This window comes from Syngnathoides biaculeatus, chromosome 8 (genome assembly GCF_019802595.1).
Source record: "Syngnathoides biaculeatus isolate LvHL_M chromosome 8, ASM1980259v1, whole genome shotgun sequence".
Lineage (NCBI taxonomy): Eukaryota > Metazoa > Chordata > Actinopteri > Syngnathiformes > Syngnathidae > Syngnathoides > Syngnathoides biaculeatus.
This window is the reverse complement of record NC_084647.1, coordinates 27,421,985-27,440,664: the sequence shown is the minus strand read 5'-3', so window position 1 is coordinate 27,440,664 and position 18,680 is coordinate 27,421,985. Positions and strand designations below refer to the sequence as shown.

At 40.2% G+C, this 18,680-nt stretch overlaps 2 protein-coding genes and 1 long non-coding RNA gene across 6 annotated transcripts in view; 1 reads left to right on the top strand and 2 right to left on the bottom strand.

Annotated features, from left to right (window-relative positions):
• The window catches only part of mcamb (melanoma cell adhesion molecule b), a 41,057-nt gene extending 36,722 nt beyond the window's left edge, over window positions 1-4,335 (top strand). For all 3 annotated transcript variants that reach the window (XM_061826722.1, XM_061826721.1, XM_061826720.1), the window contains 3 exons: window positions 43-166; window positions 2,160-2,271; window positions 2,383-4,335. In XM_061826722.1, coding sequence (XP_061682706.1) covers window positions 43-166; window positions 2,160-2,271; window positions 2,383-2,385 — 239 coding nt within the window. In that variant the 3' untranslated portion in view covers window positions 2,386-4,335. The remainder of the gene's footprint in view (window positions 1-42; window positions 167-2,159; window positions 2,272-2,382) is intronic.
• A 1,795-nt stretch (window positions 4,336-6,130) lies between these two features.
• On the bottom strand, window positions 6,131-7,407 carry LOC133504474 (uncharacterized). The gene is made up of 2 exons (XR_009795967.1): window positions 6,881-7,407; window positions 6,131-6,776 (listed from the first exon to the last, which is right to left on the bottom strand). It is a non-coding gene; the product is annotated as an uncharacterized LOC133504474 (long non-coding RNA).
• Window positions 7,408-10,672: 3,265 nt separating this feature from the next.
• cbl (Cbl proto-oncogene, E3 ubiquitin protein ligase) overlaps window positions 10,673-18,680 on the bottom strand; it is a 59,953-nt gene continuing 51,945 nt past the window's right edge. For both annotated transcript variants that reach the window (XM_061828038.1, XM_061828037.1), the window contains 3 exons: window positions 18,575-18,663; window positions 18,306-18,506; window positions 10,673-11,420 (listed from right to left, as the gene is read on the bottom strand). In XM_061828038.1, the coding sequence (XP_061684022.1) occupies window positions 11,125-11,420; window positions 18,306-18,506; window positions 18,575-18,663 (586 nt within the window). In that variant the 3' untranslated portion in view covers window positions 10,673-11,124. The remainder of the gene's footprint in view (window positions 11,421-18,305; window positions 18,507-18,574; window positions 18,664-18,680) is intronic.

Genomic DNA, 18,680 nt, shown 5'->3' with positions numbered 1-18,680 from the left:
TTTCTACTAAACTGACCTTGTTCTTGTAACTGTCTCCACCAGAGGGCAGCGGTGTAATCATTGCGGTCATCATCATTTGCCTCCTGTTGTTGGCCATCTTGGGAAGTGTGCTGTACTTCCTCTACAAGAAAGGAAAGATCTGCGGCCGCTCCGGCAAGCAAGACCTGTAAGGGCACATTATGATCAGTCTTTTGTCAAGATCTCAAAATTAACATTTTTTTTTCCATCTTTCTCAATTTTATCATGGATATTTGAATTCATGCACGCGCAAGTCTGGTGTGGCGGAGAAATATGTTAGAATAGTACAGCACATGTGTGAGGGCAGCAGAACCGCGATGAGGTAAGCCTTCGGTGTGTCAGAAGAATACAAGGTGGAGGTGGGACTGCACTAGCCCCTTCCTGTTTGCGGTAGTAATGGATACGCTGACTGATGAGGTTAGACTGGAATCCCCCTGGACGATGATGTTCGCAGATATTGTGATCTGCAGTGAAAGCAGGGAGCAGGCGGAGGAATAATTAGAAAGCTGGAGGCACGCACTGGAAAGGAGAGGAATGAAGATTAGCCGAAGTAAAACAGAATATATGTGTGTGAATGAGAGGGGTGGAGGGGGAAGAGTGAAGCTCCAGGGAGAAGAGATAGCGAGGGTGGACGACTTCAAATACTTGGGGTCAACAATATAGAGGAATGCAGAGTGTGTTAAGAAAGTGAAGAAAAGGGTCCAAGCGGGGTGGAACAGTTGGCGGAAGGTGTCTGGTGTTCTATGCGACAGAAGAGTCTCCGCTAGGATAAAGGCCAAAGTTTATAAAACAATGGTGAGGCCGGCCATGATGTACGGATTAGAGATGGTGGCACTAAAGAAACAACAGGAAGCAGAACTTGAGGTAGCAGAAATGAAGATGCTGAGGTTCTCGCTTGGAGTGAACAAGTTGGATAGGATTAGAAGCTCATTAGAGGGACAGCCAAAGTTGGATGTTTTGGAGGCAAGATTAAGGTTGGTGGATGTTGTGAGGGAGGACATGAGGATGGGGACAGTTGGTGTTAGAGAAGAAGATGCACAAGATAGGCTTAGATGGAAAAAGATGACACGCTGTGGTGACCCTTAACGGGACAAGCCGAAAGGAAAAGAAGAAGAAGAAAATCATGGATATTTGAATTCAACAGCCGTCAATAGTAGTGAAGAGGTGGCAAAAGAACTCCCACCACTTTGGAAAAAAAATTGAAATAATCATGGCAAAATGCATAGTTTCTATGTGAAAACCACCCTGTTAATGGAGGATTCTCCATCATGCTCATGTTGCTTTACAAATGGTGAAAATTAGTAATTATAGTAATCATTTGTATCAAGGAAAGTCTTGAGACTTTATGAAGTGACTGGGTTTGTCCAGATGGGTAACAATATAGTACCTATGTATGTCGCTGTCCAGAAATTCTTATATTGGACTTTCGTTTAGTAGTGTGTGCCTAAGTGCTTGTGTGTGTGTCTGTGTGTGTGTGTGGGCAGTTACTTTGCGTTGTATGATTTCCAAATACATTGTATTCTATTCAAAAGATGACAGCACAATGACATACGCGAGCATCGTGTTCTTACCAATTTGTCGCTTTTCAAACAACTCGTTTTCATCAGCGGCTCACTGCCACCTAATAGTTTTGCTGTGACTTAAAATTTAAATTGCCAGTGAACAGTATTGCAACATCGCCACCTTACGTGAGTTCTCACAACCAAAATGTTCCAGAAATCGAACATTTCGGAAATAGCCACACTCTCTCCTTTTACTTCTTGGCAATTTGCTCTCTTTAAGTTTTATAATCCAATTATGTCGGCGAGATCATTCTGCTTCTTCCTTGACAATCGTGCCGTGTTTTTGCATTTTATTATTATTAAAAAGAAATACACATACAGTGTACGTGGCAAAAAGTATCATAAAAATGTTGTTTCCTGATAAGAAAACCAGCAGTTGCAGTTTTTGTTTGCTGCGAATTGATCATGTGTGTACAGCGGGAATTCAATTTATTTATTCTTTTTTTTTTTTTTTTTTTAAGCTCAGTGTCCAGCAGCCCTCGTGAGAATAAGCACTATAGAAAATGGACAAATGGATATTTGTTCTCCACGGTGGGTTTGTTCCTTCGCTGACTTATCACCCCGCTTTGTGTCTCGTAGCACCAAAGAGAAATCCAGCAAAGACAACATCGTGGTCGAAATGAAAAGTGACAACACGGAGGAAGCCATCCTCCTAGGGGTCAACGGAGAGAAGCTGAGCCCGAGTAACCAGGTAGATAACATCCACCCTCGTGTGACCACCACCAAAGACATTCTGTGCTCCCATTTACTCACCATGTCCGTGCATTTTGTCCGTCGTTGTTTGTGCGTTTGTCCTGTGGAGTAAACAACGGCGAGGAGGAAGCCGCTGCTGGGACCCGACGCCTCCAAGCTCCACCACAGCCTCTTTTTCCTGCAATCAAAAGCTGTCAAAGACCCAAAAATCCTCACACTGGGCCCGATAACATCCTTGCATGTTTGTTGGAGGGCAGCAATGTTTGTTTCTTATGTTGCTGACCCAACATTGAGCAGGGACTGTTTTTTTTTTTCCTAATCCAGACGAATAATCACTGTATCGCACACGTACAGGCTCTTCCTCCAGTGTACATATTACCATCGTCCGTGTATATATATATATTTCCTTATTTAAAGTGTATTGACATTTGATTTATGAAGAGCAGAGAGAGACCTTCTGCAAAAGTCCGCACACTGAAAAACTTTGTATATGTCACAAATTTCTTTAGAGATAATTCAAATCAGTAGAGGTAATATTTCAAATTCCCCTGATGCAGATCAAAACTGATGCAGCACAAAAAGGCATCCAGATGAACCCGAGTGGCCGTGCAGCTTGACAGGACATCTTGGCCTTTTAGCTCTCAAATCAAACCCCTGGTTCATTTCTTAAAAATAATCTTCCCCATTTGACTCTCCGCAGCTAACAAATAGCATCTTCACTCTTCCACTAGAAAGGATATATTTTTTCTAAATTATTATGGATTTCACATCATTGGATTTTTCGTTCCTTTCTGTTCCTTTAAGGTGTGAATATTGCATGTGTGTGATCAAGCTTTACAAATGGTAAAATATTACGCCAAAGAGATTACATACAGAGCTTTGACTATATATAAGTAATCAAAAAACACAAAACAAAACACTTTCTACTGTTAAGGTATGAACCGCAGTGATTTTTTTGTTGTTGTTCAGTGCACTGATTCCTTTGTGGTCTTCATACAGTTGTGTTGTTTTTGTGAAATGTGAAAGTTTCTTTTTGCCATGCGAAAATGAAGGCTCATGCCGTGACTGCATTAAGTTGTTCACTTTGGCGAGGGGGGGGGGGGGAGAGCAGGTTTGTGTTCATAAAAAAAAAAAAAAAAAAAAGTATTTGTGTGTTCTGAGAATATTTATGCGGGATAAACCAAAGCGACACACAGGATGCCTTACATTCAGTGGGGGCCGGACATGGACCCCACGCCAGAAACTGCAACCGCTTACGCTGACCTGGGACTTTGACTACATTTCCTTGATTGAATACAAGTTAAATTCTTGATCAATTAGTCGATTTTGTTAATTAAATGGTAGAACAGCTTGGTAAAAATTCTGAAATTGTGTTTCCAAACGACGTTCAGCTTTTGATAGCTGATGTTAATTTGTCCCTTTTAAGACCGAAAACCAGCAGAGATCGAATCAACAGCGCCAATGCTGGCCGCAGCCAGTTTCTGTACTCAAAACGCCGTTAATGCCAACAATTGACTCCACATGATTTTCAACACTAGATTACTATGACCATCGCTAAACATTGTTGTCCACGTTGTATGTGCGTGACATGGTGACTGGACTACTGAGGAGGGGAAACACCCTAATTTTACACGCACGCAAACACACACACACACACACACACACACACACACACACACACACACACACACACACACACACGCACACACAACAAGGGCTGAATGAGTAAAAGATATGCAAGACAATCAACACATTTACAATATTGTGAAATAGCACAAGGATTTTATGGCTTGGTGTGATTTGACACTTTAAGGTGTTTTGTGCCTTGTGCCATTTCGATGCCATCCCTGAAGTTCTGTGGTTTGGATCAGGATCCTGCATACCGACATCCTGTTGATGGACAGTCAATTTGTCAATTTTTCAATTAGTTGTCCATTTCTTTTGCTCTTTAAAGTTTCAAAGACATCAAATGTAAAACTATGCTTTTTCAAACTATTTTTAAAAAATTCAACTCAATAAAAAATGAATATTAAAGGGAGTGTTTGTTGTGAATGAATTTATCATGTCAATTTAGTGTACCAAAGCAGCTATAAAAACAACCAAGAGGGCAATTTTCTCATAATGGCAGGTTTTTGTGTTGTAAAACGGAAAAGAAAAACACTAACAGAATTAGTCATTTCCAAGTATTTTCGACTATTAATGTGAATAACCTTTATAATTCCACATTAAAAAAAATTAAAAAAGTAACTTGTGGGTACATGTAGAGATAATTGTGATGTGAGTCGCATCATGACCGACTGGTTAACGCATCTACCTCACATTTCTGAGAACACGGATTCAATTCTGTGTGGAGTTTCCATGTTCTCCGCGTGCCTGTGTGGGGTTTCTCTGGGTGCACCGATTTTTTCCCACATCATGCACGGTTGGTTAATTGAAATGTTTGTCTCTATGTGCCCTGGTGAGCAGTTCAGGGTGTAGCTGGGATTGGCTCCAGTACTTCCGTGACCGTGAGGATAAGCGGCTCAAAAAATGGATGGATAGATGATAATGTGATTTCACATGTGTGCGCACAAGTGTGCGCGTGTTCAGCCAATCACATCCCAACACGTTAAATGGGAGTCGGCATTGACCTGTTACCGATTTTTTTACATCACAAAAACCTGGCATGTGATCAGGGGTGTGTAAACTTTTTACATACACAGTGAGGCAGGATGTAATTTGAGTGGTTGCGCAGCAGCAATCACTCACTGTAAGTATGAGTGTAAAAAAAGAGATTCAGCTAAAAAAAAAAAATAATAATAATCGAGTCAAATTTTCTGAAAGCAAAAATCTCAAGTAATGTGACATGCGAAGCTTTTCAATGCAGCATATTTCACATGAAAAGTCCAAAGTTCAAAGCCCAAATTTTGTGTATATTTTTCCAAGTTCCATTAGTACAGATATGTTTTAATGATCCCAATTAGATTTCCAATTTTTTTTTTCATGGTGGTGGGGGTTAGGGGGGGAGGAGCAAAACAAAAAAAACAAAAAAACAAAAAAAATTATATTGAGCTTGTCTGCAACTTTGTCCTCTTGGTGAACTTCTAACTTCTGACACACCTTTCACAGTGGAATGAGATAATGATGAAGTACTTTTAGTTTGATTTATTCTCAATCTGGACAAAAATGATTAAAAGAACAGTTTAATGCACGCATTGTATTAACTTAAGCATTGGGACACTCGTGATGGTGTTAACGTGTTACAATTTTGTGTGCGTGTGCGTGTGTGTGTGAGAGAGAGAGAGAGAAACTCACTTTTATGTTCATGTGCACGCACAGTTGCTTTCACAGACCTCGATGAGCAGTGTACTGCGAATGGAACGTTTCAGTACATCCTCTGTACTGTGTTTGGATGTCAAGTCTGCTAGTTGCTCAATGTAACTTAAGTTATTTTTTTCCTAAATGAGTTACTTTTGAGCGATGAAGTAACAGCTACTTTTCAAGAGTAACTGGAAACTGAACTATCTCACTGAAGATGCAAATAATGATATATGGATAGCGAAAATGTGCAGATTTTGGGTGCTCATCTGGGTGAATTCTGGCTCTTTCTATCTTAGTTGTGGCCTTCCTGTATAGTTTTATGTTGTAAACTTTCTCTGAACTGAAAATGTCAGTGCATTGTTGTTTCTCTACGTGCCCTGCGATTGACTGGAGTCCAGTTCGAGGTGCACATTAACTAGTTAAACTGGGATGATAGGCTCCAGCACCCTCGGGCCACAAAAGTCCAACACTGTCGAAAGAGAATTAAATGAATCAAGGTGTCTTTTTTTTTTTTTTTTTTTGGTGTTGTTGCTGAGAATTAAACAAGAATCACAAAATGCCTCTTGCTTACCATTTTATTAACAGCACTGTGCATTCTTCAAAATTGATATGAACTTTAAAAACAACGAAATTAATGAAATCCTTTTCAATTTGCTGAGGACTCGTGACATAGGTACACGGATCCACAGCTCCCTCTTGTGGCCCTCTTCCTCTTGTGCATGCGCGGAGGAACCAGAACCAGGAGAACTGTAAATGGCAGGTGCATCATCTGGATGAAGTTCTGCAGCCCGGTGACAGAAGCAGCAACACTGCACAATCTCACTTACATGCGACGACGCCTCGCATAAACGCACACCGACGTGTGCACAGGCCTGACAGCACGCACACACACACACACACACACACACGCACACAAAGCCTCAGTCATCACACGTCGGCTCAAATGGCACTGCTTTAGAGAATTATTCATAGAGGTAAACAAAACCTTTGGGAAGGTGGGGTAAAGAACAACGCAGGAATGTAAAAAGGTGAGAAAACAGCAGAGTTCGATGACGGCAAGCTCCTTTAGAGTGACAGTATCAAAGCACAATTTGGTATATACCGCGCGAGTAAATCAATACACAACGACGACATACTGCCCTGGAACTATCGTTCAGGAATGAGGCCCCCACGACTCGGCATTCAAGAAGTTTGTCAAGGCAACTAGGAGCACAAAAGCAGAAATGAGGGTCGACGTGACAGCTTAAACCAGTCGCTGTTGTACACGTTTCAGACACGCATGCTTAGTATATGTTGCCTCCATGTACCATCAAGCTCTTGTGCGTGTCTTCAGAGTACCTGGCAGCTACTATGTACAGAGAGGTCTGTTGACCTTGGAAACACTGCAAGTTAGAACCACTGAAAAAAATGCGTAAAAAGGCTACATGTGTGACTTCATTGATTCCAATTCACCGGCTCTAAAAACGTTATTCCTGAGTTATTTCTGAGAATTGGCTGGAAGGTAGCCTACTTTAAAATCCTCAGTTGTTCCCTTTCTATTGGGCGTAACTCTGGAGCGTCATGCTTATCGTTGCTACGACAACCTGGTCGAAAGAACAACAACAAAAAACTGCACATTTGACAGCTTTCAGGCTGCTTTGAACGTTCAAGTATGCTACATTAGCTAATCCAGGAACAGGACACTGTCACTTTAAAGGACAACCATTTCAAGCACTATTCACAAAATGTACATTTAAGGCTTAATTGTTTAACACTAAAGTAAGAGTAGCAGCAGTGAAGCACTTATGAATTCATTCCAACAATATATTACCAAAAGGAGATTGATGACAATATATATATATATATATATATATATATATATATATATATATATATATATAGTAATTGTAACACCGCACTGAGCTGGAGACCAAAACCTGGAACATTCAGTCGATGATGTCAAACAAACAGACAAAATAGTAATTGAAAAAAAAAAAAAAAAAAAAAAAAGCGCCGCATCTGATCGCAGAACATGAGCCCGTCTCGGTAGAGCACCGTGGTCAACATACAGGCACTCATGCTGACAACATTCACTCGCGGACACACAACGGCACAGTCCAGACCTAATTTACAACAAGCTGTTATTGAGGTGGAAACAACAACAACAACAACACGAGTAATAAAGCCATGTTATTAACAAAAAGGAAAAAGCCCGTGAGGCATTTTTATAGACCTGCCGTGAGGCCGCAATTTGCAAAATTTAGAGTTGAGGCTGCCCCTGCTGGAAATGACACAAGAAAGTGGCAAACGAATTTAAGGGTTTCTGTTAACACATCCATCCATTTTCCGAGCTGCTTATCCTCACAAAGCTGTGGGAGTGCTGGAGCCTATCCCAGCTATCTTTGGGCAGGGGGCGGGGTACACTGAATCGGTCACAGGGCACACAAACAACCGTATGCACTCATATTCACAACAAAGGGCAATTTAGTCCTCAATTTATGCCTGTTTTACTTTTTCTCAAAAATGCTTTACTTTTTCTCCTACAAAAAGATCTGGGTGAAATATAGGACAATCTAGAACTTTCATTATTAGTGTGCTGCGAGTACCGCTCTTGGTACGCGGGCCCCCTCGAGTACAGTGTTTTTCCAAATCGGGGGTTAAGATGCTAAAATTTTTGCATAACTTTTTTTTTTTTTAATTATTCTTGGTGAGTTGACAAACCCGTCACTGTAATTTTTCAACAGTAAAAGTGCCCACTGCCGTGATCATTGCAACCTAAGCCAATGTGCACCCAAAGATAAACTGTGTGTGCTTGGGAGGGGTCAGGGGTGGGGGTGCTGAAAATTTCATCTTCAAAAGGGGCGGTGGCGCTGCAAGAGAAGTTTGGGAACCACTGCTAGGACAACTAAATTGCACTTAACATTTAAATTCAATACGTTTACATTTAATCTTTTAGGAATGTTCACTTAGTAGCCCTTATTTGGGTACAATATTATTATTCTCTCTATAATTAGAAAATAAATGTCCTGTAAATTTGGCACCACAGGGAAGTGTTGGTCACAATTCAGTCAAATTTGGGTGACACAAAAAAAAAAAAAACAGGCTTCATAATCTTGAAAAATGAAGTCATTGTCTTTGGTCTCCTGAAATTAAGGATGCTTCTTTGTCCAGCCTTTTTCTTCCTTTTTTTTTTGTTTAAATACATACACATCACCCAAAATATACTCGCTTGAAGTCTAGAATATATCCCAAACCGCAACAAGTGGCACGTGCCACCAGCCAGTTAGTGCACAACCAAACACACTTGGGCCAAGTACAGTGCCTTATGAAAGTATTTGGCCCCCTTGAACTTTTCAACCTTTTGCACCATTTCAGGCTTCAAACAAAGATAAAATATATATTTTTTTGTCAAGAATCAACAACAAGTGGGACAAGGTGGAGCAAAATTTTATGCCCAAAAAGTTCGATTTTGGTTTCATCTGACCAGAGCACCTTCTTCCACGTTTTGTGCGTCTCCCATGTGGCTTGTGGCAAACTTTAAATGAGACTTTTTTTACGGCTGTCTTTGAGAAATGGATTTCTTCTTGCCACTCTTCCATAAAAGCCAGATTTGTGCAGTGTACGACTGATTGTTTTCCTATGGACAGACTCTCCCACCTCAGCGGTAGATCTCTGCAGTTCATCCAGAGTGATCATGGGCCTCTTGGCTGCACCTCTGAGTCAGTCTTCTCCTTGTTCAAGGTGAAAGTTTAGAGGGACGGCCGGGTCTTGGTAGATTTGCAGTGGTCTGATACTCCTTCCATTTCAATATGATTGCTTGCACAGTGCTCCTTGAGATCTTTGAAGCTTAGGAATTTTTTTTTTGTATCCAAATCTGGATTTAAACTTCTCCACAACTGTATATTGAACCTGCCCGGTGTGTTCCTTGGTCTTCACGATGCTCTCTCCACTTCAAGCAGAACGCTGAGACTATCACAGAGCAGGTGCATTTATACGGAGACTTGATTACACACAGGTGGACTCTATTTATCATCATCAGTCAACATTGGATCATTCAGAGATCCTCACCGAACTTCTGGAGTGACTTTGCTGCAGTGAAAGTAAAGGGGCCAAATAATATTGCACGCCCCAATTTTCAGTTTTTTATTTGTTAAAAAAAAAGTATAAAATATCCAATAAATTTCATTCCACTTCACAATTGAGTCCCACTTGTTGATTCTTGACAAAAAAAAAAAAAAAATTACATCTTTACGTTTGAAGCCTGAAAAGTGGCAAAATGTTGAAAAGTTCAAAGGGGCCGAATACTTTCACAAGGGACTGTAATTAAAGAACTCGTAATTGCAGCAAATAACTCCCGTTTCGAACGTGGGCTCAGAAATTTTTAGTTAGGGCGGGCGGGTCGACTCAAGCCAGAGGTCAACATTGTCACTGGGCCCCATTTAAAAGAAACCAGGAAAACCTAACACTGAGAAACTTTAACTAGGTTCTCAGGATTTGCACGCACATTAACTATTAACTTAAAATATGTGTAATGTATTGAGAAACATTTACGGATTCAGTTTAAAGGACTTTGTGCAATACATGATCAAAATGCATATGTTTACAGGGACTTACAATAAAATATAGGAATAAAACCAATCTATTTTTTTGATGAACAATAAGGCCTATTATGCTACAAAATTTTAATATTGGTCATGATGGTGGCACTTCACGAGTTAAGTATTTTTGTTAGGTAGAACAAAGTGTAAACAGTTTCAGTAAATTAAAGACCCTTTTCTTACAATTAAAAAAAGATAAAAGCTGTCACGTTCTATCATAACATCAAATTATGCACAATTGTGGAAGAAACATTTCAGGCCTTCAAAAGCACTGCTATAATCTCTTTTGCATACGGACTCCATCAAACGTGCTGACGGGAAATCATTCCTTTACAAGTCACAACAATGGCTATGTATGTAAAGAGATTTTTTTGGGATGTGGAACAGTTTGCAACTTTCACCTGTCATTTCCATTAAAAAAAAAAAAATCTAGAAAACCTGGCTAGGTTATGAGACACACACACAACACACACACACACACACACACACACACACACACACACCACACACACACACCACACACACACACACACACGGCGGTGCCAATGTGTCATCCTCTCATCTCAATTTTGACGACAGGAATACGCATGGCACTTGTACCAACAGCAACCCTCGAAGCCAACATCGTTTAACGTACTGACTTGTATATATTACACACATTTAATATACATTTATCCATATATTAAACTTTCATATAGACATACATTTTATTTGTGAGGTCTTGGTTACATTTTTAGCGAGAGGCTTTCGAAATTAGTCCTGTTTTTGTCGTTGCAAATTCGGGCCTGACGAGATGCTCTTCTCGCACTTTGGAGAAGACTCCCGATAGCTGCTGCAAGCGCCAGACAGTTCAAAATTCCACGATGCGGGACAGGGGCGTCGACAAGCACCGGAGAGTGTCACGTTGCGGGCAACCCGCCGTTCCGACCTTTATGAAAGAATCGAGCCATGCTAGGGTGAGATGCCAAGGTGTGCTATGTGAGAATGTGCGCGCTGGGGGGAATGGAGACGAACTCTCGCAGGATGTTCTTGGCCATCTCGATATTGTTCTGTGCAATCATCAGTGCTTTCTGGATGTCCTGGTGCGAGTATCCCTGACTAATGAGGTGCTCTATCTCGCTGCTTATCTGAGGGTTTATGTCTCCTCCTGTCGCCCCGCAACCGGCAGGGCTGGGGACCGGCGGGACTGGGCTGGGTCGACGCTCTGAGTTGATGCGTCTGGGGAGGGGCTTGGGAGGCCTCTCCGGGGCTTCCATGGGCTCCAAGATGCCTGAAGGAACAACAAGGATAAAGTATGTACTCAGAAGAAGGAAAAAAATAAAACTCTGATTTTAGGTAAACCGAAATTAACAATCGCCAATAATTCATTTACTGATTCCCTTCCGCACACACGACTCCTTGCAACAGAAAAAAATGCAACCCGTGTTGTTCTTATTGGGAAACAATGTTTTGATGTGACGCATACATTGTATTATAGTATTTTACAGTGAACTACAAACAACCATCAAGAAAGATGACAACTGACTACTGTACTGTAGCTGAATTCTAAAAAATACAAAGGGAAACAGTCTATAAATAAAGATTAGTGTGGATAATTGAGAGAGTGTTGGCAATGATGCCCCATGCATTGACTGCACTTGTATTTGGGCAAAAGAGACTCTCCAAGTTTATTATTTTTTATTTAGCTTTAGCTTAATTATATATTGTCTGCTGGACGTCCTATGTACAAATATAGTCAATTTCATACTTTTGCTATCTTGGGAGATGGGAGTCTTGTTTTTTACAAATTATTGTCCCATTGACAGTGTTGAGAATCGCTCTGTGAGATTAATGCTCAAGAAAACAAAAGTTATGGTTTTGGAGATGGAAGAATTTTGCTCAATGGCAGCAATAGTTAAAATATATTGCTTTTATATACGCACACGCACACACTGTATTGGCATGGTGGTTGTATTTCATTACGGAACCAGAAAGTTCATTTTTGTTACAAACGCTTTTGCATTTGGGTGGCAAAGATTCTCCAAACTTTGCTGTCAGGTACTGGTACACATGAAACTATAATTATAATTGTTTAAATGAAAAATTAGCTCTCTCTCAAACATACACCTCCCTCGAAAGGTATTGGAATACCATGGTCAATTCATTTGTTTTTGCTGTGTACTGAAGATAATTGGGTTTCAGATCAAAATATGAATATGAGACTAAAGTTCAGAATTCCAGATTTGGTTGCATAGTATTTACATCTCAATGTGTTCAACAACTCCAGACAACACCTTTTGTTTGAAGCCACCCATGTATCATGTGAGCCAAAGTATTGGAACGGACATGATGAAATGAACAAGTGAATAACATTGGGTACTTGGTGGCATAACCGTTACTTCAGTCACTGTTATTTGACGAGCGCGATCGCACGCCATCGCACACGCAAAATGAAAAATCACATGCGTAAAATTTGTTTTGGGTAGAAATTAGAAGTAGAAATATTGGTAGAAATAGAAATATTGAAAGATTTTGCTTATTTTGTGTAGTCTTGATCACTACAATTGTGCACTTGTCGCACATTCTCAGCGCACATGAAAACTGATCCATCCAGTGAAACAGGCCTGACTTTTTTTCGCGCCCCCCCCCCCCAACACAGAAGCCCAAGGTCTCCTCCTAGTTTACCTGACTCCGCCCCCTTCTGGCTCTTAAAGGGGTACACTCATACATTAACATTAAAACTCTTTGGAGCATCATTCAGCTTTCAACATGCATTGTTTAAGATATTCTGCAAGCAATAATACACCAAGAAAAACAAACGGAGATATCATTGAGGGTTAAAAAAAAATTAAAGTTGCAAGCATCCTTCCAAATTTATAGTTCATAGTTGGCTCGGTTTAGTTACCAATGTATTTTTTTGTTTGTTGACATTTTCATTGTAAGTTTGCAAAAACACAAAATTGTTCTTTGAAATGTTCTGATGGGAATGTAAACACTGTAATCTGAATCTTTGAATGAGCCATGTAACTTCAATGATCGATCAACTGATCTGAACACTGCATATGTTTGACGTTGCTCACAGTGGTCAAAGGTCACGGGCTTAGTGTGTTTGCTCAGACACGTAAAAAATTAGAGGGAACCTTGGTCTTGACATTAATTTACAGGTTTATTTCATAAATGTTGGTAACAAAAGAAGCCTCAAACACTCTGTAATCACCCAGAAACAGGAAAGGCAAGTTAACCGTACTGAGCATGTTCTGAAGTAATACCAAAAGCACGTTCCGAACTGCTTAATGTACTGCGAGCGCATTTACGTCGAAAGTCATCAACATCATGAGCCATGTGAAACGAAATTCAGTTACACTGACAACATTTCTGGGATATAACACGGGTAATGTTTCAGTATCTAACTATAATAAAATTGATATTGTGATTTATTTTGATTTGATCTAAGTTCTAACATTTGACTAGTCTGTCCATATATTTAAATGCGAACGGTCATTTTCTCCTGTAGTACCGCGTTATTATGAAGTTGAAATCTTTTCCCCTCTACATGCTTTAGGAAGATATAGATCGTCTACTGCTAGTTTTCATCAATTGATTGATGATAGCGCGTAAATTATGCTAGATTATAACAATACATCATGATGAAATAAAATTATTTGATTATATGAATACTTATACTACTCTCGTTTTGAAATTGAATGTCTATTGACATTTTTAAAAATGTCTATCTCAGTCTGTGCAGTCTCAATAAATCATGATTATGATATTAAGTAACTACATACTTGGGTATAACAACTCAGTAAGCAACTTTATATCTGCGGGCATGACTGACCACACCCGAACATTTTTCAAATGTGAGTGATTGCTTACTTGCAATAACTGCATCAACCCTGTTAGACATTGACTTCACCAAATTGTTGCATTCTTCATTTGAAATTATTTTCTACCTTTGTCAGTTCTTTTTTCCCCCTGCAGGTTACTCCCTTCATTCTTCTCAACACGAGGCGAAATTTATGCTCTATTGGGTAAAGGCCCAGTGAATGACTTGGCCATCCTAAAAGCCACTTTGTACTTGTGGGGGTCATCAATTCCCACATTGCATCACGTGATGTGTGCCTTGCCCTGCACAAGACCTCTACGTAACTTGCCGTGCACAGGTAAAAAAACAAATTGCTGCGTGGAGAGCACCACAGACACCATCTCTCATGATTGGTCTGTTTTAAGTCACATGCTGAGATGGCGTACTTGCCCTTCCTCCCGTCTCCACATACCAGCGACATTGCTCCCTTCTTGATTGATTTTGCAGCATAATTAAATGTTTCATCTGGTCATTTGCGCAAGCAGAAAGTGTTCCATGGTCACCATTGTTTTTGCGCTGTTCCTTGTTGTGAGAGGAAAGTAAAAACGGCTACTGGAAATTACCAAAAAATGCTGACGAAACTCCACACTGTGGTGTCCTAGCCAATGGCAGCAGTAGCAACACCCCCGACTTGGAGAACCGCAGTGCTATTTTCAAAACCGTGCACATGGGTTGCGCTCGAATATGTGCGGGATGGCCACAGTGACAACATTATGGGTCGCCATCCTGGCGAGTATAAAAAAGCCTTAAGACCTTCCACTTTTTTCCCCTGATAAAGTCCTTTGTTGCGGATCAGTTTCTTGTTGCATGATTAAACTTCTCCCGATAAGTTTCAATGCATTTTTCATTTGTAAATCGACAGACATGCAAATATGAAGTTCTTTGTAAAAAGGGTGGACAAGAAATCAGTGTACGCATCTCTTTATCAAATAATACTGCTCCAGTGAAGAAAATAAGTATTTGAACACCCTGTTGTATTTCAAGTTCTCCCACTTAGGAATCATGGAGGGGTCTGAAATTCTCATCATAGGTGCATGTCCACTGTGAGAGAGATAATCTAAAAAGAAAAATCCACAATGTATGATTTGTATGAATTTATCTGTGTGATACAGCTGCAAATAAGTATTTGAACACCGGCGCAAACCAATGTTAATATTTGGTCGAGTAGCCTTTGTTTGGAATTACAGAGGTCAAACATTTCCTGTAGTCGTTCACCAGGTTTGCACACACTGCAGGAGGGATTTTGGCCCACTCCTGCACACAGATCTTCTCCAGATCAGACAGGTTTCTGGGCTGTTGCTGAAAAACACTGAGCTTCAGCTCCCTCCAAAGATTTTCTGTTGGGTTTCGGTCTGGAGACTGGCTAGCCCACGCCAGAATCTTGATATGTTTTTTCCGGAGCCACTCCTTGGTTTTCATGGCTGTGTGCTTCGGGTCATTGTCATGTTGAAAGACCCAGCCAGGACCCACCTTCAAAGCTTTGACTGAGGGAAAGAGGTTGTTCCCCAAAATCTCACACTACATGGCCGTGGTCATCCTCTCCTTAATAACAGAGCAGTTGTCCTGTCCCATGTGCAGAAAAACACCCTCAAAGCATGATGCTACCACCCCCATGCTTCACAGTAGGGATGGTGTTCTTAGGATGGAACTCAACATTCGTCTTCCTCCAAAACACGGTTAGTGGAATTATGACCAAAAAGTTCCATTTTGGTCTCATCTGACCACAAAGGTTTCTCCCATGACTCCTATGTATCATCCAAATGGTCATTGGCAAACTTAAGACTGGTCTTGAGATGTGCTGGTTTCAGCAGGGGAACCTTCCGTGCCATGCATAACTTCAAACCATGGCGTCTTAGTTTATTACCAACAGTCACCTTGGAAACGGTGGTCCCAGCTCTTTTCAGGTCATTGACCAAGTCCTGTCGTGTAGTCCTGGGCTTATTCCTCACCTTTCTAAGGATCACTGAGACCCCACGAGGTTATATCTTGCATGGGGCTCCACTCCGATTGAGATTGACAGTCATGTTTAGCTTCTTCCATTCTCTAACGATTTATCCAACAGTGGACCTTTTTTCCACCAAGCTGCTTAGCAATTTCTCCGTAGCCCTTTCCAGCCGTGTGGAGTTGTACAATTTTGTCTCTGGTGTTTTTGGACATCTGTTTGGTCATGTTACAAGTTTGAGTCTTACTGATTGTATGGGGTAGACAGGTGTCTTTATGCAGCTAACGACCTCACACAGGTGCATCTGATTCAGGTTTATACATGGAGTGGATGTGGACTTTTAAAAGCCAATAAGTCTTTGAGGGTCAGAATTCTAGCTGATAGACAGGTGTTCAAATACGTATTTGCAGCTGTACCACACAAATCGTTAAAAATTCATACATTGTGATTTCTGGATTTTTCTTTTTAGATTATCTCTCTCACAGTGGACATGCACCTACGATGAAAATTTCAGACCCCTCCATTATTTCCAAGTGGGAGAACTTGCAATATAGCAGTGTGTTCAAATACTTATTTTCTTCACTGTAACTGTCCCTAGATTACAAATTACGTCATAATACCATTTTGGGAAGGTCTCTGTAATCAAGTAATTGCTTTGAAAATGTCACGTTTCTGCAAAAAATACATCAATCCTGCCAGTTTTACTGGATGAATAATTTTCACATGGGGGGAAAAAAATACAGACGTTGACCATGATTTTATTCCGCAGTTGTTTTCAATATAGTATATATTAGGGGTGGCTAATATGGGCTCAAACTTGTATTGCAATAAATTTAGGAAATGTCACAATAACAATTTGGTACTTAGAGTTTACAGACTTAACCATTTATTTGTACAAAAAATACTGTGGCTCGTTTCTTTCTTGTTTTAATATTTGAGGGGGGCTGTACACAGTTTTGTTCTGTTTAATCTCGGCCTACAGTTTTCCATACACGTATTTTACTTTTGCAGCATTTCTGTAATATTGCCAAATGTAATCAAGATTTTCTGTTACCTGTTTGACCTCTAAGGACAAGACATAGCATATCATTGTGAACTACAAGCGTTTGCAATGTTAACCATGACCTGTAATGCTCCTTTTGACCAACACTAGTTGCTGAGATTAGTGTTAACGCATGTGCCAGTCCTAATTATCTCAATTAGGTTTTTCTACAGTATCAGTTAAAAAATAAAATAAAATAAATAAAGCATAACTGTTTACCGGACATGTGATTTGACTGAATGAAAAAAGCCGGGGGTCTGGGGGGCTGCAAGCATGATCACCAATTTCCACATGCAAGTTTTATAAATTGGATTATGAATTAAATATTTCTAGTACATATATAAATACATGCTATTCTGTTTTCAAAATGTACACAATATGATTGTTCATTATTTAGGTGCATACCTTTACCCCAAAAATTACAAATTTAAAAATTACTAGAAGTGAAACAAAATTAAATTCAGATTTGCATCATGGCAATGGTCCCTATTCTAATACATTTTCATTTCTTATTTTTGTAAATGATTGAAACGCATGAATTTGACAGTTATTAACATCATGTTTCGCTATCGGTAAATAATACATTTTTACAAGTAATTGCTTCTGAACTCTCACCTCGTTAAAGACTACCCTGTTTGCAACTGGGGTTGGTTGTTTCGGTAGATCTTCCCTCTCAATACCAGTAGCAGTGAGGTAAACAAGGGATGAAGTCCATAAGCTTTGTTGGCCTTAGGTTGACATCCGAATGTACCAGCTATGGAAAAGTTCATTTTCCTTGCTTCCAGTTGTTTGACGGGTTTTTGTCGTTTCGCGTGAACTTCCAATGCCTTGAAACCTCGCTTAACAGAGTGGTAACTTCCTTGTTTCCAACTATCGATGATTTCTCGTTCAATCCAATCCCAACGGAACTTGTTTTTGACATATCTATCAATTTCTTTTACTCGAGAGGCAAATTTTCCCACATTCGACCAATCAACAGAGGCATATCAAATTTTCCACCTCGCTTGCATAAGTCAGATCGGAAAATGAACGAGTGTGGATTCTGCCATGGGTTACGGTCGGAATATTGCAGAAAAATGGAAAAAATATATTTTTTTATCAATGCAATTTAAAAAGACGGAATTCTGCCTGTAAACAGAAAAATCATGTCTGCTGTATACATACCATAAATTTGTTCAACAAAACAAGAAAAATGATGTAAATGATATTTTTTGTCAACAAAAATGTAAAAAAATTAAACTCTCACCCTTATTATGGGTAAAGAAAAATAGATACGGACAACAATATAGCCCCAATAATAATTATTGTCAATCTAGAGAAAACTTACATGCTGCCACAGAGGACGAGCTTGATGAAGAGGATGAAGTGGATGAGGAGGACCCTCCCAGTTCTGAAAAGGTCCGTCGAGTTGGGGGCATCGGCAGTTGTGGTATGGGGAAGTCGTAGCCGGTGTTCTCATCTTCCCTGTCCTCCGCCGTGTTCTCTCTGGGTCCGTTGGTCATAGGTAGAGGGGGTAGCTCTGAATAATCTGGATTTGTGAAGAATACATCAGAACACAAAAGAGATGATTTACTTGTATTTTTGTCACACAAGTACCTGAATCTCTGGCTTGCTGCGACGTGGCTTGGATGTTGTACATGGCCTCATACATCGGAGGGACATCATCCAGTTCTGCCAGTGTCGTTCTGCAAAAGCGAATAAT